This window comes from Psammomys obesus, unplaced genomic scaffold (genome assembly GCF_907164565.1).
Source record: "Psammomys obesus unplaced genomic scaffold, mPsaObe1.curated_primary_1811, whole genome shotgun sequence".
Classification (NCBI taxonomy): domain Eukaryota; kingdom Metazoa; phylum Chordata; class Mammalia; order Rodentia; family Muridae; genus Psammomys; species Psammomys obesus.
Window position 1 is genome coordinate 9,216,824 of NW_026592666.1, and position 24,034 is coordinate 9,240,857.

A 24,034-nucleotide genomic window follows, 5' to 3' on the forward strand; every position below is an offset into this window, starting at 1 on the left:
ATGATGTCATCATGTGTCGCCTGCCAGGTGTGTGGCACACAGAGCATGCAGGCACTATAAATGGACCCCCGACTCCTATCTCCCCCCATCTAAATCTCTTGCTCTTGCTCTCCCTCTCTCCCCTTTCTCTCTCGGGGCACCCACTTCCCCCTGCCCTGTCTCTCTCTTCCTCCCCTCCATCTCCATCCAATAGACCTCTTTCAAGTAATATCTGTTGTGCACATCATTTCTAAAATAACACTCAGAGCCACCCCTACAGCTCTTCCCTACGTGAGAAGTGTGTCAGAGAGGAACTCTGAAGAGGACAAACACCGAGATGTTAGTAAAGTGCTAAAACCTCCACTTTGCAGATTTCACAAAAGCATGTGACCAGGGACTGGAGACACAGCTCAGCAGTTAAGAGTGCTTGGTGCTCCTGCAGAGGACCAGGGTTCAGTTCCCAGCACCCACACGGCAGCTCACAACCACCTGTAACTTCACGTCCAGGGTCTGTGTGTGATCTCTCTTCTAACCTCCACAGGCTCCTGCACATGTGCTCTGTGCAAGCGCTCGAACACACACGGGGGGGGAGGGGGCATATACACATAAAATAAAATAAAGATTTAAAAATCATGTGACTGTGCACATGCTAGGAACAGCTTGGCTCTCATGGTCTTGGAAGGTGAAATAAAATGTCCTAAGGTTTAAGCTTTCACCGTGTCCATGATAAACCTGCCTCCAAAGGGGAGAAACACGTGAAAAACTAAGAGAGAGTGCGCAGGAATGGAGGCACAGGACACAGTACCATCCAGGTGCACACAGGGAAGACAGGGCCAAGCGTTCACCTTTCACAGGAAGTGCCAGTAGAACTGAGTTCCTGTTCCTGCTCTCTTCTCCTCTCAGCGATACCAGGACCCGTCTGCCAGAAAGGGCAGGAGAAGACAATGTCAGCACTGAGCTGGCCTTGCCCTGACAAAGTTGCTTTGGCACAAGAGAGGACAACTTGCATTTGGGGTGCTGGACACTTGAAGCCTGGGTGCTCATGCAAGGAACCCTCCTTAGCGGTGTGCCAAGGATTTGGGGAAGGAAAACAAACCCTCTTAGTTGGCAGAGAAGAGCTGGGAGACGGATTCTGGGGGGCGGGGGATAGAGTAGCAGCATTTTCACAGACTCACCTCTTGGCCACAGGCGGAAAAGCTCGTGGTCACAAGCCCTTCAGGGCTTCAGCTAAGGCAGACACACGTCCTTCACCTTAACCTGACACCTGCCTCATAAAAATAAACATGACTTATCATTCATGATTCACAGTCTGCAAGGACTTGGATTTTCTCTCCTTTGCCATTTCCAACACATCGTGTTGTCAACCAAGGCTTCCAGAGACCTGTTCTCACTAACAAAGAAGGGGACAGAGAGGCCTCTGCCGTTGGACGCAATTGCCACTCTTGGTCTGCCTCTCTATCCGTTTCTCTCGTTGCCCCTGGCTTGTGGCTGAGGTGAAATGTCTCTGCCAACAGGCTTGCCCTGGGAAGGGCTCAGGCTGGGAGCCTGTCCCTGCCGGCTCTGGGGTCATTTCCTCCTTTGCTTCACACCACACAGGGCCAAAACCACAGACTATTAAGCAACGAGTAATGTTCCTCCAGCTTTTCTTCCCCTTCTCTGCGACACCACTTCCTACAGGCTCCTCCTCACTGTACCCTTAAGTCATCCTCCGCTTACAAGGATTCAAATCTTACCATGTACTTTTGGGCCCTTAAAGAGAACAGAACTCAAATAAATGGACTAAGACCCGGGAGCCAGAGGCGCGGTGGGGCTTGGGTATCTCGGGGTCTCTCTCGAGCTCCTAGAGGTCCCTGGCCGCGCGCGGAGCTGGGCTCGGCGGGGTGCTGAGCGCTGGACTGCCAGGGCCCCGGGTTCTCGGGAACACCCGGGAAAGTCCCGCGGGCCGGGCGGGGCGGGGCGCGGGCGGGGCCGCTGGGAAGAGGCGGCGCCGCGCTCGCCATGGCCGCCGCGCTGCGAGGGTGAGCGGCGTCCAGCCCAGGGTCCCGGGCCTCCCGGGCCATGCGGCCTCCGCCACTGTGGCTGCCGCCGCTGCTGCTCTGTGGCCTCGGCGCCGCGGCGTCCCCGCCAGGTAAGCCGATCGCCCCGCCCCGCCCCCAGGCTTCCGCGGGGGTCGCGTCTGCGCGCAGCCTCCGCCGGCCGCCTGCCGCGGGCGCCCGCAGCCTGCAGCCGGTCCCGATCTGCGGCCGTCCGCGATCGGGCCGGGGGACCGAGCCGGAGGAATCTGCGGGAAAGCGCTGCAGTGAGTGTGGCGTGGACCGCCGGGAATCCCAAGCCTGGGGCCGGGGAGGCTCGGAGGTTGGTCGCTTGGTGCCTAGGAGATCCGCTAAAGGCCGGGACCAACATTTGCTTTGGGCGACATGTAAAATCCTGGTACTTAGTGCCTCGGGATCTTACAACGGAGGAGCAAAAATGCCCGTGTCCCCTCCAGTGTATGGGGACTGGGGGTCAGCTGAGCCACACTTTTAATCCCAGTTCTATCCCACTACACCTAGACAGCCCTTTACCTGGGCTCCGCCTGACTATATTCATGAGCCAGTCATCAAAACCTCCAGAAGAACGACCTCACCGACCAAGAACGTTCTGTTCTTCCTTCGTAGGTGTTTGTTTTGCTGGGGTCTTTCCCAGGCAGAGATCCTATCAAAGCTTGGGTGTCCAGAGCCTACTGAGTCTGTGGTGTGCGCTTGTGAAAATGCAGAACTCAGGACAAGAACAAGAGTCCTGAGGTTTCCGGGCCAGCTTGGGCCACAAGCAGCCAGTCCTGCTTTTATTGTTGTTGCTGTTGAAGTTTAGCCATTAGTTAGATAATCTCACGAACTGGGACATTCCCTCCCGTTGGAAGATGGTTGTGAGGGGTTGGTCCTTCTGTCAGCATCTGTCGCGAGACCCTTAGATTCCCTGTTTCCCTAAGGGCAGAGGTGCACAGGAGGATGGTACCCGCTTCCATGGTTAACTTTTTCTCCCTGACTCTGACGTTCCCCAATCTTGCCTTGGGCAATCTGTGTCTGCCCTTCTCCCTTAGGTCTCCTTTGGAGGCGAGCCTGTGGTTGAGGTGTGATGGGTGAGTCGTGGTACTTGGTTTCAGGGTCACTGAGGGTGTCTGTAAACTATGAGTCCAAAGGTTGTCGACGTATTTAGGAACTTTACAATTGACAAGTGTCACCACGCGCGCAGGTGCACGCCCTTCTAATGATTAAAAATAACTTTTACTATATTCCACAGAAGTTGTGATCTGTGGCTTCGCTAACAAACTGGATCCTTAGAAAGTGGTAACTTTGAAAGTGGAAGCCTTTTTCAAATCCTTAGACTCTCATTCCACTGTTTTAACAACAATTTGAAATGCTCATACTCACTTTTTTATGAAAAACAAACTTACTAGGATATCCTTAAAAGAAGCCCTAAAAAAAAACACATACACACACAAAGAAACCGTTTTTAGTCAAAGTGCAAAGTGAAAATATTAACAATGATCTTGTGGCAAACAGATAATGGGAAGATTCCCATACTTGGTCCATAGGCTAAGAATGGCTTCAGGAATCATCAGGCTGCTTTTAACAGTGTATGGGGAGCCGAGCATGGCAGGCATGGCACTCACCTTTAATCCCAGCACTGTGGGGAGCAGAGGCAGGCAGATCGGTGTGAGTTTGAGACTAGCCTGGCTCCCATTTATTGAGACAAGCTGCTAAGGGTTTTATCTCATTGTTTTCAAGCCTTCTTCTGAAGTAGGGAATCTTCACATTTTACTCCCGGGAAGAGACAAATGATCTAGGGAAAACAAAACAAAACAAAAAACCCCTTGCTGGTGGGGATTTACTACAAAGAGTAACTTCCTGACTATGGCTGTGAGAACTGTTTGTTCAGTGGCCACAGTTAAGTTGCTGGATATGAAAGCATTGGCATGGGTCATGCTTCCAACAAAGCTGACCAGGAGACCGAGAGAGTGAGACTAGCAGCAAGGAGCAGGTAGCTTCAAAGACCTGTCCTCACTGACTTCTTCCTTCCAGGCCCTGCCCTCACAGGCTCCACAGCCCTCCAAACAGCACTACAAGCTGGAGACCCTGTGGGGGTCACCACAGAGCCTGAGCCTGTGGGGGACATCTCAGCCCCAAATGAGATCATTTAGGACCACAGCACTCCCTCTCAGTACTGCTGACAAAATGCTCTGTGGGGACAGAGTGAAGTTTACCGGTGAAGGGCCTAGTCTGGAACCCTGCTGGTCCCCACCTGAGCCTCACTCCCTCATACACAGTGAAATTCCTTCTCGTAGAGTTGTGGGAGGCAAACCCAAGATCAAACGTGAAAGGCAACCCTGAAGACTGGGGTTCAGTTCCCAGCACCCAGCCAGGGAGCTCACAGCCACCAATTCCAGGGTAACAGGACGCCCTCTGCCCTCCATGGGCACCTGCAAACACATGGCACACATAGCCACAGCAGGCACGCTCACATGCACAAATAAATCTCAAAACATAAATGAAAGGCAAAACCAGAGCCCATAGTTGGCCGTTTTGTTTTTTTTTTTTTTATTTTTTTTTTATTTATTTTGGGGGTTGGAGATAGCATTTGTTTGGACTGCTGCTGGCTGCCAAGCCTAATAACCTCACTCTGATGTCTAGGACCTACATGGTAGAAGGAGAGTACTGTCTCTCAAAAGTTGCGCTCTCTCTCTCTCTCTCTCTCTCTCTTTCTCCTCTCTCTCTGTTTCTCTCTCACACACACACAAATGAATTAATTAATGATGCCATTTTTAAGATGTGGCTGTTTCCTGGTCCCGGATTCCCCATCGCTGGCTCACAGGTGATGAGAGCTGGTTCTACAGACGTGCTAACAATGGTCTAAGGCTTGCACAATAGTCAGTGGCTCTGTTCTGGGCGTATCTGGGTTACGTCCAACATAATCACATCTTCCACCTGCTGCTCCTAGGGCCATGACCTTTGCCCTTGACACACCTTCCACTATCTGCCCAGAGACCTGTAAGATTTTCAACTACGAAGATATTTTTTGTCATTTGCTGTAGCAACAAGGGAAAACTAACATGGTCCCCATGGGTGGACCCAGGGCTTCAAAGACACCGCAGCTCCTACCCAGTAAAAGCTCGAAGACCCAGGAGGGGTCTAAGCAAAGCTCCACTCTGCCCTATTTCTCCATGCACTGAGTCACAAGCCACTAACGATAAGCGGAGATAAGCTGTCTGCATCAATGTGCCCTCTGCACCTCAGCCACAGGGCCTTCCCTCCTGCCTTCCTGCCCCACCCTGTGATGTCCCTGGCATCCAGACACTTGGGACTTCCTAGATACTTAAGAATACACACACAAACACATACACACACACACACACACACACACACACACACACACACACATACTGCAGCCGCCAATGACAGCCTTTTCATATGCTTTCAGCATTAGGGTAGACGGAAATCCCCTGCAGCCATGAGCCAAGTTCTGTGAGGTAGTTCAGTCACTGCGACACAGAAGTAACTAACACAGAGTCTTTAGAGCCATCCAGAGATGGCCAGCACCCCTGCCCCGGCCTGTGAGATGAGACAAAGCCAAGGACCCAAATACAAAGCAAACGAGGAAGAGAGAGCCTGGGTCTCTTGTGGGTTCTGTTCATCGTTTCATTGTGGACAGCTGTCCATCAGCGCATTGCTTATTCCCCACATCTTCTGGGCTTGCTGGGTCTGGCAGCACCTCCTCTCTTGAAAGCGCATGCTGTGGTGCTGAGGACAGCTGTCCACAGCGAGCAATGGACAGAGCTTGAATTGCAGCTGCTGTGACAACCTACACGTCCTGTGGACTCACTCCTTCCTCAGGATTGTATTGAGAGCACACTGTGACCAGTCCCCCCTCAGGGACACAATTGCCTCATCCAGGGGCCACACAGAAGACAATGGCAGAGGAGCCAGCCCAGACAATGAACTTCATTTTTTTCCGTCCTTTTAAAATTTATTTATTTTTATTAATTACAGTTTATTCCCTTTGTATCCCACCTGTAGCCCCCTCCCTCATCTCCTCCCAATATCACCCTCCCTCCCTCATCTCCTCCCATGCCCCTCCCCAAGCCCATTGATAGCGGAGGTTCTTCTCCCCCTCCATCTGACCCTAGCCTATCAGGTCTCATCAGGACTGGCTGCAATGTTCTCCTCTGTGGTCTGGTAAGGCTGTTCCCCTCTCAGGGGGAGGTGACCAAAGAGCCAGCCACTGAGTTCATGACAGAGACAGTCCCTGTTCCCCCTCCTAGGGAACCCACTTGGACACTGAGCTTCCAAAGGCTACATCTGTGCAGGGGTTCTAGGTTATCTCCATGCATGGTCCTTGGTTGGAGTATCAGTCTCAGAAAAGACCCCTGTGCCCAGATTTTTTGGTTCTGTTGCTCTCCTTGTGGAACCCCTGTCTCTCCAGGTCTTTCATCTCCCCCTTCATTCATAAGATTCCCTGCACTCTGCCCAAAGTTTGGCTATGAGTCTCAGCATCTGCTTTGACACCATGCAGGGTAGAGTCTTTCAGAGGCCCTCTGTGGTAGGCTCCTGTCCTGTTCCCTGTTTTCTCCCTCTTTCGATGTCCATCCCATTTGCCTTTCTGAATGGGGATTGAGCATCTTAGCCAGAGTCCTCCTTCTTGCTTAGCTTCTTTGGGTGTACAGATTTTAATATGTTTATCCTATATTATGTGTCGATAATGGACTTCTAAAGTCTGCTTTCTCATCACCCAGGTGTGAAGGACTTGGGTGTGAAGCGTGCTTTGGAGGAAAATCACAGCAAGAGGACTGAGCTGAGGGCAGGTTTCCAAGTTCACACCAGGGCTCTGTGCGTGTGACAGAAGGTCACTCAGCTGAGGCAGGGCTTGGGGAGGCTTGCTGGAGAGGGAGCCTCATCAAGGTTCCAAGGACAGAGTGTTTCTCCAGGGCAAAGGAGGGCTGGAGTGGAGAGGGTGAAGTTCTAGAACGGGCATCCAGAATGGGAGCAGGGCTGTTGGGTAAAGTGTTTTATGGTGCGTAGGCAGTCTCTGGCATTTCCCTGTGGAGTCCACAGTTCTGAGACTCATGGTCTTCAGTGAATAAGATAAGATAAGGTTTCCTAATAAACTCTTGGTAGAAACAAAGCTGTACTGTGTGGAGGCCTTCCTTGTACCCAGTCTGAAAACTCCCATCTTGCCAGGTTATCTTTGTGTGTTTGTTTTTAAATGTTGGGTATCAGACCCAGGCTTTGAGCCTGCTATGTCACTGAGCTCTACCCCACCCCCACCACTGACAAGTGTATAAAATGAGAATGTGACCCACTCCTAGGCATGGTCGAGGGGAAGGTTTTTATTGTAGCTATGAGGAAGAGAACAGCCAGAGGCATTCGGAAGAGTCCAGAGCCGGGAGAGAAAGTAGTGGACTGAACCTGGCTGTGAGAAGGGAGAGTGGGGAAGACAAAAGAGGCCCGAGAAAGCACAGAGCCAAGATGACACGATTGTACAAGAATGAGGATCTGGGAGGATGGAAGATCATGAGTTGGAGTTTAGGATAGAGGGTAGCGGCTGAGGAGAGTTGAGAGGAGTCACAGGTCCCTAGCATCGAGCCTGCAGGCCAGCAGGCTCTCTGGTACGCTAATAGACCCATAGCCAGCCATTTGCACCTGAGAACAGGTTGCCTTTTCTCTCCCACATGTGGTTAGAGTAAGGTTCTTTCTATCCTGGTCCCTTGGCGTCCCTTTCTTAGGTGGATGTTTAGATTGTGAAGATAGGGACCCAGGAGAGGGAAGAAACGTTCCTTAGGGTTCCTCTGGAGATGTGAGACATGGTGAATGGGGGAGGTGTCATTTGAAAGATGTCCAGGCACTGATCCCTGGACCTTAGGAATATGTGACCTTGTATGACAAAGGGGACCTTGCAGGTATGACTGAGTCAAAGATGGTGATGTGGGGAGATGATTCTGAGCTACCTTGGTTCAGTATCATTGCAAGGGTCCATGAAAGATAGAATAAAGAGCCGGGAAAGAACCAGAGAGAAGGTAACACAAGATCGACTTGGCCCAGCATCAACAGAGAATGAGGACACAAGCCAAAGACTGCAAATAGCTTCCAGCATATGAAAAGGCAGGAGCTGGATTTTTCTCTTGGCAACTCCAGAAGTAACTGGGCCCTGCTGCCACCTCCATCCTAGGCCTGTTTCAAACATCTGATGGACAGAGTGATGATAAATGATAAATGTGATAAAACAATAAATGATACATCTGGGTTGCTAGAAGCTCTTGCATTTGGGGTGAGAGGCTATAGCAGTGACAGAAACCTAACGCAGACAGAACCCTGTGCAGGCCGGAAGAGCCTGTCTCTGAGATTCCCTGATGGATGGGTGCCAAGCCCTCAGTGAGCTGCCCCGGCCTGTTCTCTGCCTCTCAGCGCAGCATGGATGGGCAGCCATGCCGGGGGGGGGGGGGGGGGCTGGAGGCTTCTCTACACTTTTCTTTTGCTCTGAAGGGCTTTCTGAAAATGTGTGGTTTGAGTTTCCTGCTTTGCATTCTGGAGCAGCATGTTTTTCTTTCCCTCTTCTGAATGTTTCTCATTAATCTTTCAATCAGAGAAAGTGTTGTGCTGATCTCTCTTTAGAGAGAAGGCTCCAGTGTTTTCAGTCTCTAGCCCAGCCCACCCGCAGAGTGTCCGTCTGCCTGACCGGGTGGTTGCAGCTGGTTTCTCCGGAGAATCTGCTGCCTCTGGGTTGTACATTCTTTTGTCATTCATGGCCTCAAAGCTGGAAGGGGTGTTGAAAGTGTGAATTTCCTCCTCCGTGCCTTGGAACCTGGGTTTCAGCACGTCATCCTGAATTCAGCGACAGGATGCTGAGGATCTTTGAGAAGCCAATGATGCCAGCTCTTGGCCTTGTGTCTCCAGCCTTTGGGAACTGCCTGCCTGATTTGGGGCATCCGCATCCATACATGTATGCATGGTCCCTTGGTACCCACTTGGGCTGAGTAGATACTCAGAACCTTCGCCCATGCTCTGCGGTGTGTTCTCCTATTGGTTAGCGTTAGGGTGATTCCTGTGGGAAAATGGAGGCTTGGGCATCCCAGAGTCAAGCGCAGCCACAAGCCATAGATCTGGATCCCTGTGCAGTCAGTTCCCACGACCTGTTCTACCAGCTGGAGCCTGCAGGGGAAGGGTGGCCTCAAACGCTTCTCCCAGGGCCCATAGTGTCATCCTCACAACCAGACCCTGAAGGATGTGCCAGAGACAGGCACGCCCATTCCTCAACTGGGACAAGAGTTGTATGGGATGAATGGCTTTGACAACACCCACTGAAGTGTTTTTTTAATTCAATGTTCTGATTTTTCCCTTTCCCGACCCATTCCCTCCTCTCATTCCCTATTGACCTCACCCCCATTCCCGACCTGTCTCGTTCTCCCTCATTCCCTATTCACCCCATTCTCCCTCTCATTCCCTATCCCTCTCAAGACCCCTCTTTCCAGCTTGCTGCTCCTCTGCACTCCAAAATTCACCTGTATAATGAAGAGCAGATCCTGACTTGGGAGCCACCGCCCCCCAGCAATGACACAAGACCAGTGGTCTACCAAGTGGAGTACCGCTGGTGAGTGGATGTTCTGGGGTCCCCTTGCTGGGACCTTCTGGGGAGTTGGATGGAAGCCTGGAGTCACCTCCTGACATGGCCTGTCAGCGGACTGCAGTGAGACCTGTGGGCGGCAGGTATTTCTGTTGTGTGTCTAAAAGCTCCAAGGACAGAGATTTCAGAACCTCCCACTCATCCGAGGCAGATTCAAGTGTAGCTGTCAGAGAGCGCTGGCTGCTAGGTAACCTCCTTTAGTGGTGAAAGTTAATCCCTTTGTTCTGTTCAGAGTTAGGGTTCACTTCCGCCTGGAAAGGCAAGGCACAGCTTTCAGGTTTAAAACCTCAAAGCCCAAACTGAGCCTACTAAGGAATTTACTCAGCAGACTACAATGGAGTCTCAGTTTCTCACCTGGTTTTCTGTTTTGAATAATGTGTTATGCTTGTCCTTTGTTCTGCCCCCACCCCATTTCTGTGTTTCTCTGTTGCTGGCCACCATTTGATGTGCAAAGAAGCTCCAAGGACAGAGATTTCAGAACCTCCCACTCATCCAAGGCAGATTCAAGTCTGGCTGTCAGAGAACTGGCTGCTCTGCTAACTCACTCACTATGAGCTGAGTGAGCTCAGTTCAATGGTTTTGTTTTTTTCACATAAGTTAATTGAAGATCAAGTTGAAATCACTGGGCACATACTCATAAGCAAAACCTGGTTTTATTTGTTTTTTTGAGACCAGCATTCCTGTTCCGCTCAGATAGCTCTGGAACTAGAGATCCTCCTGCCTCAACCTCCCTCAGCCTCTTAGAGGTAGCTGTGCCACGGTACTCAGCTTACTGAACTTTGTTATAGAAAGGCTTCCACTCAGCTTCGTATTACAGGCCAACTTGTTTGGCTCCAGGTTTTTGTTTGTTGGTGATGAGCTTACGTAAGAGAGAGAGAGCTCATGGTGGAAGCAGAGAGCATGGCAAAATGCCTTCTTAGCCCTGCTCCCCTTATTTCTGAGGCCATCTCTCTCTGAACCTGGAGCTCTCCAGCTGAGCTAGCTGGGTGGACCAGGGGTCTGCCTGGTCCTCTTCCCCACGCCCACCCTGTGCCCACTGCACTGGAGTTTCATAGGCTCTCTGAGGGTCTGAACACAGGCTGGCCATTTAATGACAGCCATTTCCCCAGCCCTCTTCCTTCCTTTCTTCTTGGTAAACATTTTGTAATGTTTATCAGGGGTTGAGGTTGGTTGCAGTAAAAGAAAGAGAAGCTTTGGTGAAAACTAAACCCAGCTGTGGCTCCAATGATGGGAGAGCCTCCCTGCTTTTGTTTTGCTTTAAAATACGTTTTCTTGTTTGAGTTGGTTTTTATTTGTTTGTCTGTTTTACTGATTTTGAGGCTGAGGCTTAAAAACTGTGTCTGTGGTAAGGTAGCATTGTCATTGTAAATGAAGGTGCCCCTCTGCTCGTTATGATGCTCACTGTAGCATCGCCAAATCTGCAGGAGACATTGCGGGAGACTTCAAAGTTTAAATAGTGGGCACAGAAAGCAGCGCCCAGGCTGTTTGGTCCTCGTGCTGTTTCCTTTAGAACAACAGCAGCAGCCAACAGTGAGGAATCTGGAAACTTTTTCTGTAATGAGAAGAAAGCCTGGCAGCTCTGGCTGTCTTGGAAGGCAAGGCCCCAGCTTGTTGCCAGGCCGACTTGCCCTGCTGCCTCACCTTTTATGTATTTGCCCGATTGCTGTAGCGTGCACAGTCTGTAGAAAATCCAGAAGAGCATCGGAAATATAGGTAGCGGGCTGCTCCCCGTGCTTAGTGAAGGAGCACGCCTACAGCCTCACCTGGGATAGAGGGCAGAGCTTCAGCATGTGTGCACTGAGGCCAGCCAGACAGCAACTCTAGCTAAGCATAATCAGACCTGGGTGTCCTCAGGAGGAAGCAGCTGCAGGCACTTCTGGTTCCCATCATAACGCTTCCAGCCCTCAGCCTAGAAACTGAGAGCAGCAAGGGAGGAATGTCCCACAGTGTGAAACAAGGAAGAAAGTAGTGTGTGTGTGTGTGTGTGTGTGTGTGTGTGTGTGTGTACACAAACACAGATTTCTTATTACTTATTTTTGTGTGTGCACTGGGGAGGCACAAATGCCACCACCCATGTGTGGAGGTCAGAGGACAGCTGGCCGGAGTTGGCGCTCTCCCTTAACCATGTGCTCCTGGGGACTGGACTCAGGCCATCAGGCTTGGCAGCAATTGCCTCTGCCCACCGGGCCATCTGAGGCTTGTCTTCAAGATAAGGAGACTGAGAAACTGTTAAGAAACTAGAATTTGAGTGTATGTGTGGTGGGATGGGGGAAGAGGGTGGGCATGGGTGATGCACACCTCTGATCCCAGCACTCAGGAGGCAGAGGCAAAGGCACATATCATGTTCCAGCAGCCAGGTCTAGACAGAGAAACCCTGTCTCAGAAAGAAAGAAAGAAAGAAAGAAAGAAAGAAAGAAAGAAAGAAAGAAAGAAAGAAAGAAAGAAAGAAAGAAAGAAAGAAAGAAAGAAAGAAAGAGAGAAAGAGAGAGAGAGAGAGAGAGAGAGAGGGAGGGAGGGAGGGAGGGAGGGAGGGGAAGGAAGGAAGGAAGGAAGGAAGGAAGGAAGGAAGGAAGGAAGGAAGGAAGGAGGAGAAAGAGAGCAGCCAGAGTTTGGTGCAGGACACTGTATCCTGATGACAAGCCCAGCACTAAACTACCATGTATTGCTTCCTTTCATGAAGACTATTGCTTTAAAAAAATATGATTTTCTAGGGACTAGCAAAAGGGCTCAGCTGATAAACACCTGCTGCCAAATTTGATCCCCAGGACCACTTGCAGGAAGGACAGAACTGACTATTTCAGGGGGTTCTCTGACACACACACACACATGCACACACAGACAGAGTGAGACATGCATCCATACACAATAAATAAGTAAATATTGTAAAATTTTTTAAAGAAAGGTTTTCTAGTCAGGCCTGGTGACTTGTAACTGTAATTTTAACACTTAGAAGCAGATGCGTTACAAATTCAAAGTCAGCCTGGGTTGCACAGCAACACTGTGTCTCAAAAAAGTAAATAAATTTTACAAAAGCAAAGACCTATTTTTTGGCTTGTTCACTCTGGTAGGACATATGTTTAGCTTACATAAGGCCCGGGGTTTGATGCTGTCCCAGTTTCAATTCTGTTGCTGTGATAAAATAAAGAATAGCTTGGGGGCGGGGAGGGAAATGGGTTTGTTTTAGCTCAGAGCTCAAAATTACTGTCAGTCAGAGCAAGGAAGTCAAGGTAGCAGGGACCCTAAAGCACCCACTTATGTCACATCCATGGTTAAGAGCGGAGAAACGGATGCTTGCTGGCTGCTAACACCCGCCTCACATCTCCACCCTACACTGTCCAGGACCCAAACTCAGGGATGGGTCGGTGCCACAGACAACGGGCTGGACAGTCTACAGACATGTCACAGGCCAGCCTGACACAGACAGTTTCCTCACTGGGACTCCTCACAGGACAGTCTGCATTGGGTCAAGCCAGCAGTTTAAATTACCGGTCGCTGATGCCCAGTGCACTCACAACTAAAAGTTGGGTAATTTCTGAAGCAGAAGTCCAAAACGAGTCAGTGCACAGGAGCTGGGATGGCTGGCCTGATTGACCAAGCTTAGACTGATTTGATGGAGTCTTGGTGAACCGTAGGGTGTCCTCAAGGATTCTCAGAATGAAAAGTGTTCATTTCAGCATTCAGTTAAGTGCAGCCAAAATCACCTCATTTTTACCCCCTGTGCGGAAAGGGGTTCCTTCCTTCAGAACTCCTATTCCCCCCTAAGTCTGTCTTCTGAGAGACATTTTTTTAAAGTTGTTCTGAGATGGGTGGTGGTGGCTCACGTGCCTTTAATCCCAGCACATGAGTGTGCAAAGGCACATACAAATGAAACACAAAATGTGAAAGCTTCAGAAGGAAAAAACCTGATACATTCTATATCTTGAATGGACTTGTCACCAAGGCAGCCCAGGAGACTAGTCGTTCATACGTACCCATATGGAATGGTTCCGTTCAGAATGGGGGAACCTGGTGAGACAGAAAGTACGTCAGTGTCACCTGGGCCTAGGGCACCAGGCTGAGGAGAATGAAGAATTATTATCGGTGGCTATCAGTGGAGTTCTGTTTAGGGGAGGGTGGGTAACAACATATTTTAAAAACTGGTCAGGGTGGTGGTTGCCTGACCTTGTACATATCTTAAGAACACTGAGTGCTTGGAAGTAGGCAAGGCGTATGAGTTAATTCTTTTTTGTTTTGTTTTGTTAGTTTTTGTTTTGTTTTCATGATAGGATTTCTCTGTGTAGTGTGGCTGTCCTGGACTTGCTTTGTAGACCAGGCTGGCCTTGAACTCACAGAGATCCAACTGCCTCTGCCTCCCTGAGTGCTGAGATCACAAGCATGACCACCTGGCTTTGAATTAATTCTTTTTTTTTTTTTTTTTACTGTCAACTTTATTTTTAATTCTTTTTTAAAATTATTTACTTATTTATCACAATTTATTCACTTTGTATGCTAGCTGCAGCCCCCTTCCAATCCGCCCTCCTCCCATGCTGCTTCCCTAATTCTTAATAAAGAGTTTCTATACTTGACCTTTGCCAAAAGGGTAAGTGATTTCGGCTATCATGGAGATGATAGCATTTCTAGAGAACAGTGTTATACGTGAGGAAGGAATTCTGGGAATTGAAACCTTGTTTTCTTTCCCAGCATTGGCGCTTCCTGGGACACATTGCGTTGGGTGAACTGTACCGACACCCCAGAGACGAAGTGTGACATCTCAGGAGGTGACTCCTCCAAGGGCTTGTCACGCTACCATAAAGTCTTCTTGCGTGTTCGAGCCACGCTCGGAGAGCAGAGTTCCGACTGGGTGTACCTGGATCCATTCATACACTATTGGAATGGTAAGAGAACTTGGGTAGAGGACTTGCAGGGGCTGGAGAGACAGCTAGGCCTGAAGAACACGTGTGGTACTCCCAGGGAACCAGGGTTCAGTTCCCAGCACCCACGCTGGGGAGCTCCCAGCTGCCTAAACTCCAGCCCCAGGGCATCCACCAGCCTTTGCTGGCCTCCTTGGGCACCCACATCCACACACAGCTAAGTAAAAGAAATACATCTTTAAAAAGAAATGCTACCGTTCCCAGGTTTTCTTTACATGCATCTTCAGTGAGCAACACTGAACCCACCCTCGGCCTTGGTCCTGGCCCTCACCCTAAATACGCTAAAGACGAGTGGGTAGAATTGTTAGAAAGCAGCGCCCCTGGGGGCTGATGCTAACGGAATGTGATTTGCCACACCAGGCTCCAAATCTGCCCCCCCCCACCTGTCCTTATAAGGACACGTGTCACGGGGAGACAGCCACCCATTTCTTGTTTCCTTTGCTGTGTCACAGGAGAGCAAGGCCTGCTGCCTGCTAGGCAGTGGGCTGTGGCTGAGCCACCGTCCCCCACCCAGCTCACCTCCGAGTGCACGGCCATGTGTGTTGAGTGACACACTGCTGTGTTGGATCCTGGTCACCCTTCCTGATTCAGTGCAAGTCATTTTATGATGAAAAAAGATTTGTACTCAGATTTGAATGGTGCCTGTCACATGAGGGTTGGTTTGTTTGTTTGTTTGTTTGTTTGTTTTTGTTTTTTTTTTTTAGACAGGGTTTCTCTGTGTAGCCTTGGCTGTCCTGGACTCGCTTTGTAGACCAGGCTGGCCTCAAACCCACAGAGATCCGCCTGCCTCTGCCTCCCCTGACTGTTGGATGGCAGAATGATCAGTGTGCGCTCTGAGAAAGCAGAGACCTTAGGTCCTACGCTGTACCTGTCACAGTTTGGCTGTGCCAGAGCTTCCTGTCTATAGTTGGCTCACACACGAAGGAGCTTACTTTTATCCTAACAAATAAATCCAAGCAACTGTGGAGATGGCTCAGCGGTTAAAGCTCTGGCCATGCAAGCAGGAAGACCAAAGTTCAGACCCCTGAGACCTCCAGAACTCCCAGGTGTGTGGTCCTCTGCCTGCAAGTACAGCCTCTGAGGACAGAGGTGGGATCCTCAAAGGAAGTTGTAGAACCGTGGATAAGGGGCAAGAGTGACCAAGCCTGATATCCACATCCTGCTTCCACATGTATGAACGCACGTCCACATACGTATGTCTACATGTAAGCAAACACACATGTACATATGGCTTCAAAATTCAAGTGTGAGACAGCTGCAGCTGTCCCACTGTCCAGATAGTCAATGCTGTACTAAACAGTCACAGTTGTTGACTTTGGCTTTTGAAGAGGTGCGGTCCTGGGTAGCGCGGCAATTGTGGCTGTTGTCACCACCGCTACAACAACAAAATGTAATTGAAAATGTAAAATGAAATTAAATAAATAAAAATCCCAAAATAACCCAGAACCATTAAAATGCAAGCTTATGTAAAAGTAAGCTAGGGGTCCAGGGTGGTGCACACCTTTGATCCCAGCACTCGGGAGGCCGAGGCAGGTGGAGCTCTGAATTCAAGGCCAGACTGGTCTACAGAGCGAGTTCCAGGACAGCCAGAGCCACACATCAACAGGCCCTGTCTCAAAAACCAACAGTGAAAGAAAACCCAAATGATGGTGTAAATGTTTTAGGACAGCCACACTTAATCCTGTTTACCTACAAACACACATGATCATTATAGATCAGGATCCTTCTTTGCGGCAGAACATGCAGGGATTTTTTTCCCTTTCTGAGTTTGGGTCCCTCAGTTGATGCTGTGCTTTCCAGATCCACCGATTTCTCTGCAAATTTCAAATCTTGCACACCTCCCCCCACGCTGAATGAAACTTCGCCTCTGGCTTAAGTCTCTGTTCTGTTTCTCTGGGACTCCGATGCCAGCCATGATTCTGGACACTTTGCTTAAAGTCAAATGAGAAACAGCATCTCAGCTAGAACAGTTTTGAATGCCTTGTGCAAGGCCATAGCCTTGAGATGTGCTGGATGCGGATTCTTGTAACTAGGCTTGTCCCTCTTTCATGGGCACCAGGGACCATGTAGTTCTAGTCAGTACCAGCCCAGAGGGCCTTTCAGCAGGGGCAAATCTGTACCTGCCAGACTGGTCTGGGCCACCCGTGGGTTCTGCAAGGGCCTTTCCTTCCAGTGGGCACCCGAGTGCAGCACATTGCTTATATATTGTAAGTGTGTGTGCGCGCACTGTAGATGGATGTTGTGTATAACACACAGCAGATATGGGTGAGTGTCTATGTCATTCATGTGAGGTGTTTGTTTGTAATTCTATTTCAGTTACTGTTGGGCCTCCAAAGAACATCTCTGTGATCCCAGAAGAGGGCTCCCTCATGATCCACTTCTCCCCTCCCTTTAATGTGGTCGGGGAGGCAACTTTTCAGTATCGTGTCTACTACTGGGAGAAAACAGGAACCCAACAGGCAAGGACACTTTTCTTCTTTGTTTAGGGTTTCTTCTCTTTAGAGTTTCTGACTCAGAATAAAGATTTTCCACAGGAGACAGGAGACCAGGATCACCAGTGTCTCCTGGATCTTGAGCCCTGAGCCTGTTTTAACCTTCCTGGCTATAGTGAGCCCTCCCTGGCACAATGATCTGACCCTCTTTAGTGTTATCCATCCCTGCTCTGGTTCCATTCGTGGGCTTTGCTAGCTCCTTGCTGTATCTGGACTTTGGGGAGGTCGAGGGGTCTGTTTCCAGTCACACCATTTAGATAGTTAGGCCTGGCAGATGGCAATAGATCAGTTACTGTCAGTCAACAACAACACAAGCAAAAAACAAAACCTGGGAGCCAACCCAGCACAAGGCCTCTGTGCTCTGAGTCATTCTCTCCTTTGATGTCAGCTCCTCTGGGGCCACTTCTGACATGGTCTACGTGACAGTGGTCTGCAGTGTCATGTGAATGGTTGGACTGGTTTGCAAAAAGGCCAGACATGACTAGATGGAGACTGCCTGGAAGGAGAAAGACCACCCGGGGATTAACACCTCCAAGGATGAGAAAGCAAAGCACACAAGGGGTGTCTGGGAGGCTTTGTGAGGTGCTTTCAGACAGATGTGGTCCACAGGAAGACTGTCAGGGACATTAGATCCAAGGGGCCTCATCTGCCTGAGACAATGGGGTCCAGCTATCTCCTGAGGGCATAACTATGCTGTTTTAACCATAAAGAGGTCAGCACATTTGACTTCAAACCAGAAGCCGTTTGGGAATTAAATCAACATTGTAGGATGTTTTATTTTCTCTGTTGTTTAACGCAACACACAGAGGTTTCTTTTATTGTCTTTGTGTGTGCACTCAAGTGTGTGCGTGTCTACAGATCCACACTTCCCTGTGTGGGGTCTCGAGGTTGACCTCAGGGGCCTCCTCTTTTGCCTTCTACCTTGTTTTTTTAGAGATGGGGTCTCTCTCAGAACCTCAAGGTCACCATTCAGCCAGAATGGCTGGCCTCTGGGCTCCAAGGATCCACCTGTCTCTGCCCCCTAATTCTAAAGATACAGATGAACATCAAACATCCAGATTTTTACATGGATGCTGAGGATGTGAGCTCAGCAAACACTGCCCACCCAACCATCTCCCCAGCCCAGGGTATCAGCTCTACAGGAGAAACGTTTAGATTTGAAATTGAGATTGTTATGTTCTGGTGGCCCCAAGAGGCCTATGAGCGCTCACAGCTCCGCAGTCTTGTTACCATTTGGTTGTGCTCACTGTGAATTTGAGGAGTCACTAGAAAGGCTAGAAGCCACATTGCCTTGTCTGTCTGCCTTACCTGGTGGCTGTGGTGCTGTCTATGCAGGTGAAAGGCCCTTTCAAGGGCAATTCCATTGTGCTGGATAACTTGAAGCCGTTCAGAGTGTACTGTTTACAAACTGAGGCACAGCTGATTTTGAAAGACAACACTGTCCGTCCGCCTGGGCTATTAAGCAACGTGTCTTGTCATGAAACAGCGGCAGATGGTGAGACACATCTTCATTTATCCCTCATGAGCTGCAGAAAGGCTTCTCCTGACATAGTGGGGACAGGCATGCTGTGGGTGGCAGGTGGAAGGAGCAGACCTGGAAGTACTTACCTGCAGAGGTGATTATGGTGAGCAGCAAGGGCTACGTGAGTAGCTGAGTCACCTCCAAAACGCTTGGGATCAGAAGTATGTCAGATTTGAGGCCGGCTTGTTTCAGATTTTAGAATACTTGTGTATACATAATGAGGTGTCTTAGGGATGAGTCCCAAGTCTGAACACAAGCTTCCCTTATGTTTCATAGATACCATATACACATAGCCTGAAGGAGGTTTTCTAGAAGATTTTTAATATACTGGTGTGGGATATTTGATTACATTTTTCCACGTGTGTGTGTCTGTGTGCATGCACGTGTGTGCACTTGAGTGGAGGCCGGAGGACAGCTCTCTCCTGACACCACGTGGGGCTCAGAGGCAGGTGCCTTTCCGTGCTGAGCCATCGCACTGCCCCAAGGGCACTGGTGCCTCAGCTCTGACCAATCACGTGAATTTGGTTGTAGAATTTTCCATTAGACAGGCAGGGTAGCTTTTGATCCTGGAAAAAAATGTTCAGATTTCACAATTTCAGGTCTTCCAGAATTCTTACTGTGAGGGCAGAAGGCAAGGGCACGGGGTGGGAGGAGCATTCGGGGAGTGGGGGGAAGCTGTCGCTGTGGGTATTCCTGGGACAAGAAAATGGCCAGGCATTCGTACATGAGACCTGCTGCGCTGTCTGTGTCCTGTTCACTTTTATGCCATCGTTTTTAGCCTCCATCAGGCTACTGCAGGTCATCCTGATCCCCGTGGGGGTCTTCACATTGCCGCTGCTGCTGACGGGAGCCTGCTTCGTCCTGTTCCTCAGACACCAAAGCCGGGTGAAATACTGGTTTCAAGCTCCACCCAACATCCCAGAACAAATAAAAGAGGTCAGTGCGCAGATGCGTGAGCGGGGAGCCGCTGTGATCCCCATGGGAGGGGAGAACTGACACCCAGAACTTGTCCTCTGCCCTCCCTACATGGGCACTTGCCCACACGCGTATTTATTCTCTTCACACAGAATAAACAAGTAGCAGAGTGAATGTTGGGGAAGGTCGGAGCGTGTGAACACGTGGCCCACAGGCTGACGGTTAAAGGTCTCCCTGGTTGACAGTGTCAGGGAGTAACAGTTCCCGATGGCCCTTGGGTTTTACTGGGCTCCTCCTCTTGGGTACTGCCCTCAGAGGAGCTCAGTGTGGGCTTGCCATAGCTGTTTCTCTGGGGAAGAAAGCTAAGGTTTTGGTACGCTTTCTTAGGAAAGTGTGAAAACTGTGAAAGGTCGCTGATGTTACACAAGAATGGAGAATAGTTTCACTACCATGTCTGGGGTTTCACCCATTCACATGATGTCTCTTCTGTTCCTCTTTGTCTTGCCCGTTAGCACTTGGTGTCTCTCTTTCCAAGGGCTGCAGGCAAAGCGATGGAATCTTGGGGAGTTTATAGCCAAGGACAAAAGGGAAAGAAAGTTCAGGGCTGTGAGACCCATCTTCACCGTGAGGACCCCGGCCACACCCTGATGTACTCCAGGGCTGTGCACAGGTGGAAGGAGGGGCTAGAATTTAGGGACGGTCCCTGCATTACCCAGCCATAGCTGAAGGAAGCTGAAGGTTACATTTTTTTATTTTATTGGGTGGTGGTGGCGGCGGCGAGGTCAGAGGACAAAGAACCACTCTTGGGAGTCAGTTCTCTGCTTTCATCATATGGGGTCAAGTTCAGGTGGTCGGGCTTGGCGGAAAGCACCCTTACCCGTGAGTCACCCTCACCAGACGCTTCTGAAATGTCTTAAGGTTCATAACCAACAAAGTTGCACTGAGGACAGAGGGATTCCTCCTTCTTCTGAGTTCTGCCCTTCATAGTTTTCGTCAGATGGACATGGTTGGCTCTTTCCTTTCATGTTGTTTGGTTTGGTTTGGGTTTTTTCCAATGCTGAAGATGAAGCCCAGGCCCTGTACTTCCTAGACAAGCACTCTTGCTCCGAACTACCCCCCAGGCCTGCCCCATTACGGGTAAGGGATAAAGAGGCAGGGGCGTGCTGGAAGTCAAGGATAGGCCTGTGTTAGCAGCTGAGTATGTGCTCACATGTACCAGGCCTGGCCTTGACCCCCAGGATCACCACAGGAACAATAATGGTTATTGTGGGTGGTGATATGACTTCACTGGTGGACAAAATAAAGTTATGCCTGATTATAACATGACGCCACCAACTACCAGAAGAGATCTTGCATATGAAACTGTTCGTAACTGGTTTGCCTTCTGACCTTTCCTAGTATTTAAAGGACCCAGATCAATACATCTTAGAAGCCTTGGACAAGGACCCTTCACCAAAGGATGATGCCTGGGACTCCGTGTCAATCATTTTCTTTCCAGAAAAGGAGCAAGATGATGCTCTCCAAACACTATGAATCAGTGTACCGGCCCTGCTTACTCAGGAGGACCGTGATCAGGGCACTGGTCGCTGCTTACCCAGGAGGACTGTGGTGACAGCACTGCCCCTGCTTACTCAGGAGGACCGTGATCAGGGCACTGGTCCCTGCTTACCCAGGGGGATGGTCAGCACAGCTGCTGACCTTCTGCCTGGACCCCAAAGAGATTGCCAGTGTCCCAGGGACTTCTGCCTCAGAGATGCCTTTGGGTGGGTAGGTGGGGGAAAGGAGACCATTTATTGTTTATTCTTTATGAGTTTTCTGGATCATACAAGTATCCAAAAGGATTCCACAGAAAAAAAATCTCAGAAAACAAACAAACAAACAAACAAAGATTTCTCTTAAACACTAAAAAAGGCGAACAATCTTTCACTGGCAACATGGCTGCAAACCTGACGCTCTCTTCAGTGTTAGCTGCCCTAGCTGCCAGAGACTGTGTCCTTGCCTTCACTCTGGGAAATGAGTTGTCCCAGCCACCCCAGCCTGTCACGACCAGGGGCCCTTAGCGTCCTTTTCCTGTCCAGGTGATGGCTTAAATGTGACCGCCCTGGGCTGGTGTTTGCCTGGCGTGTACAGGGCCACCGCCGCACCCGGCTCACACAGAGGTGGTTAATATTGTAAATAGTGTCCTGATAATTTAAGTCTTTTTTAAATCTAGAAATAAAAGATTTATATTGAACTTTTTTTTTTAAGTCTGAGTTTTTCTTCTTCATCCCTCCCCCACTTTACCTTCTTTGCTTTGTCTTGTTTTCTATAAAATACTGACTTCTGAAAAGTTAGCCAGGTGTGGTAGTACAAGCCTTTTATCCCAGCACTTGGGAAGCAGAGGCCTGTGGATTTCTGTGAATTTGAGGCCAGCCTGGTCTACATAGTGAGTTCAAGGACAGCCAGGGCTATGTAGGGAAACACTGTCTCAAAATTAAAAGAAAATAAATAAGTGAAACAAAACAAAACAAAAAAATATCTAAACCCGGGCTTTCTTAAGTTACACTCCGTAAAGCTGCTGAGTCCTCAGGAGACTTCAGCAGGAAGGAAGTTCCTGCCATCTCATCCCTCCTCCCCATTCTCCAAAGTCATGAGGGTATTCCCAAAGGTGCCACCAGCACATAGTTCACCAGTGAGTACATTGCTGACTCAGTGAAGGAGCAGGCCACTAGCCATGTTAGCCACGAGCACAGTGGCTCACCAAAGGCACATTTCTTTCTTTCGTTTTTTGTTTTTTTATTTATTACTACTTTTTCCCAAACTCACATTTCAAACCCTCTGACATGATTTAACATTTAGGAGAGGATGTACACATGGCCCCTCTCCCACACACAGTGACACAAATGTGGTCCCCTTTGAGGAGGCCCGCCAACACCTTTTCCTGGGAAGAGGCTCAGCCTTACACTAATGAGACCCCTAGCACTTGGCAGAGCTGCCTCGTCCTCTGTTAGGCCCTGCAGAAGTGCCATGCCTCTAACTAGGCACTTGTGGCTGGCCATCTTTGTGGTGCCCTTGAGGGGTTTAAAGGAGCAGGGTTGGGAATATGACCAGCGGTGAGCGTCTGCCCAGCACACCCAGGGCTTTAAGTTCTCTTCTCAGCACTGCAAGACAGAAAGCGATAAAGGAAGCACCCCACCGTAGACCCTCCTCCATTTCTGAGTTTTAGTTGCAAGCATAGTGGACAACTGAGAGTAGCCAACACAAACTGTTTTGGGGGTGAAATTGGCCTGTTGTCCCGAGGCAGGAGGTGGCTGTGGTTTAGCCCCAAAGAGGAGCCAAATTGGTTGAAGGTGGCAATGAAACCAGTGGGGAACATGGAGCCCAGGCCCCAGAGCAAAAACACTTTCTAGCAGTGCGGGTGGGAGCAGCGGGGTGCCATCCAAGCTCCCCCTCTTGAAGGAGTGGCTGACCTGGACACATTCATCCACTGAGAATTCTAATGGCATAAATGGGCATGTTAGAGCTGGTTAGTTTTGGAGACAGGGTCTTACTATGCAGTTCTGGCTGGTGTGGAACCATCTACATGGAATAGGATGGCTGTGTGGGGCAAGCTGGCTCCAACCTCGTGGCACGTGCCACCATGCCCAGCAGAAACCTGCAGTTCTACAACCCTCTTCACCATTGCAATGAACTAGCTGGGGTCATTATCGACAACAATGTTGATTAGGGCAATTAAGAGTTTTTTGGCCTGGGCAGACTTGTGCCTCTACAATGTCTCAAGCTTTAAAGGCAAAAAAGCACATAGGCCATCCACCTAAGTTAAATGAGGGCTAAAGTAACCTCAAAACGTTCATTCCTGGCAGATCATAGTACTTAGCTTAGATATAACTTGGCAATTATTTTTGAATTATATCTTTATTTTAGTTTAATTATTTTGGTTAATACATGGACCATGGTGAAGGCCATGGAGATCCCAAACATGTCTCCAAGGCAGATGTGACCATTGTGGGGAGGAAGGTAGAAGGCTGAGAACTAGCGAAGCCACTGTGGAGCTGTGAACCACCTGTACACCAGCCACAAAAGAATGAGTGGGATTGGCAGCCTCAAAACAGAACAGAGAGCATAGCCCAGTGTGAGGGGCCTGAAGCTGAAGAAGGAAGGCGTCCAGTTCAAGGTCACCCTGAGCCATAGAGGGATGGAGACACCAAGTATCCAGCCTCCACAGACCTGCATCCATGGACAGATGTCCCTGCATGCACACACTCACCCTTATACAACACACACAAATAAAACAAACTTTTAACAGTACAAAATATACTTCCAGTGGAGGAAGGGAATACCAACCCACCCACAAAACCTTCGACCCAAAATTTACCCTACAGCGTGTGCAGGGATAAAGATGGAGCAAAGAATGAAGGAATGGCCAATGACTGGCCATTCCGTGAAACTCACCATAGGGGAGAGAGCCATCTCCTGTCACTATTAATGATGCTCTGCTATGCTTGCAGACAGGAGCCTAGCATGACTGTCCTCTGAGAGGTTCTACCCAGCAGCGATCAGAACAGAGGCTGAGACCCACAGCC

General features: G+C 49.6%; 1 protein-coding gene across 1 annotated transcript; it reads left to right on the plus strand.

The window, feature by feature from the left end:
- The first annotated feature begins 1,967 nt into the window (after positions 1–1,967).
- Ifngr2 (interferon gamma receptor 2) lies at positions 1,968–21,705 on the plus strand. Its single transcript, XM_055614868.1, has 7 exons — positions 1,968–2,107; positions 9,468–9,600; positions 14,314–14,507; positions 16,860–17,002; positions 18,371–18,530; positions 19,336–19,493; positions 20,871–21,705. Exons 1-7 carry the CDS (start codon positions 2,038–2,040, stop codon positions 21,003–21,005), a joined length of 993 nt encoding a protein of 330 aa, XP_055470843.1. The 5' UTR covers positions 1,968–2,037; the 3' UTR covers positions 21,006–21,705.
- The last annotated feature ends 2,329 nt before the right edge of the window (positions 21,706–24,034 follow it).